This window comes from Lottia gigantea (genome assembly GCF_000327385.1).
Source record: "Lottia gigantea unplaced genomic scaffold LOTGIsca_175, whole genome shotgun sequence".
NCBI lineage: Eukaryota > Metazoa > Mollusca > Gastropoda > Lottiidae > Lottia > Lottia gigantea.
Genome location: NW_008708227.1, coordinates 175,896 through 177,714, shown reverse-complemented (window position 1 = coordinate 177,714; position 1,819 = coordinate 175,896). Strand labels below are relative to the sequence as shown.

Here is a 1,819-nt window from a genome sequence, read left to right as displayed (position 1 = left end):
GCAATGATAATAACTGCATTGCTATGCAATAAGCGATTTGAAACAATTCCTAATGTTAGTGGCGCAGTCTTTTTGTTACATAAATTTGATGGAAATCTATTCTCTAAGGCCTATACCGTAGCCGAGTTAAGTGAAGAGAAAAACCGGTTTGAATACACTAGAGTAAAGAGTATTACACAGCATAAATTTAAAAAAAGAAAAACTTTTTATAGTGTGGAGGTAGATTAAGGTATTTGAAACGACTCGGTTAAGAATTATCCGATGTATATATGAAATAAATATCGGCTAAGAGGAAAACCCTTAATCTTCTTTAACTCCATTTAACTCCGGAATAGGTTTAAAAAGCGACTGACTTTTAATCAAACCTTTTGGCAACTTTTAGGGGTCGACCACGGATGGTAATTATCGTCTGTTATTCCTACTATTATTTGTTGATAAATTCAACATTCCATTTCTATTTTTCTTACAATTAATGTTTAAATTATTCATTTTCCCATTTATTCATTCATTCAGTCATTCCTTTTATCTCTTCAGCGAGGGGATTTGTAATTCTCTAAAAATACCAAAAGCCGTAATCATTTATGCATTTATTTTATCTTATCATTTAGATTCAGGTTTTTGTTTTTTGAATCATATTTTGGCTCATAGCTTGTGAAAACTACAGCTGTCGATATGAATAAGGAGTTGAATAACAAAAATATGTACTAGCTATTATAATGCAAAATTGCAAACTAACGAAATTTTGAATGCAACAACGTCCTATATTATGCCACTAAATATCTAATGAAAATATAACATCTGTTTTTTACTCATACCCATTGGTTGTTACTTCGTACCAAATGATTTCTCCCTTGCAGTACGTGACTGAACGTCGGTGCGAAAGAATTGGCTACATTAAGAGCAAGGTCGTTGAATGGCATGGCATCATTGAGCCGGGGGTAATTGGAATTTTCGAAGATATGCTGAGAAATTAAGCAGATATCTAACTTTTTTCACATTATTTTGTAGCAGACGACATCTAAAAACCGCGAAAATAGATGTCGTCTGTAACAAAGTAAAATACACACGTGTTTGTATGTTTTAAGTGGATTATCAACGAAATGAAAGGAAGTCGGTCTGTAAATCACGAATTGTGGTGGTTATGAACTGTATTTTCTAACTTTGACAATGTTATTTGTGATATCAACGTGGTATAATCATGATTGGAGGTATCAACAGACGATGTTTAATGTTAATTCTCTTAATGTTTATAGCCGGTCTATTCTGTAAGTATATATTATATACACTATAACTAATAGAACACTGTATAGAAAGGGAGCAGTCATTGTACTGTGCTATATCGTTATATTATTGTATTTTAGGTACAATTTACAATTTTCATAAGTTGCTGAAATATCTGTATTTATTGATAAATTAGATTGATAATGGAATTGTATTCTTTTTAAACTTATTCTGGTTTCCGATTGGTTTAATTCTGCCGATCCTTTTTGCGCACTATAATCATGTAGAAAGGGTCTACTTTAACTCGTAGCAAGTTCATTTAAAATCTACTAATAGATATCATGGAAATTAATTGAAATTAACGATGCTCGAAATATAATAATATAATAATACGAATATTAGTAAGGAAGGTGCGAATTGTTCTTTACTATTGAATTTTGATTCGCATTTCATAGAAATTCACTAGATTGTGATATTCATCTCTGAACCTGTACCTTTGATTGATTGGAGCCACCAAACGAAAACGCTTCCTATTCATTTAGATTATTTAGTATTATTCATAGTGGTGGGGGGGGGGGGGGGGGGGGGGGGGGGGGGT

The 1,819-nt window shown here is 32.5% G+C and overlaps 1 protein-coding gene across 1 annotated transcript in view; it reads left to right on the top strand.

The window, feature by feature from the left end:
• Positions 1–1,198: 1,198 nt before the first annotated feature.
• LOTGIDRAFT_173865 (hypothetical protein) overlaps positions 1,199–1,819 on the top strand; it is a gene marked incomplete at both ends in the record, with an annotated part of 2,995 nt that continues 2,374 nt past the window's right edge. Inside the window, one exon of the mRNA XM_009051942.1 lies at positions 1,199–1,265. Within this exon, the coding sequence (XP_009050190.1) occupies positions 1,199–1,265 (67 nt within the window). The remainder of the gene's footprint in view (positions 1,266–1,819) is intronic.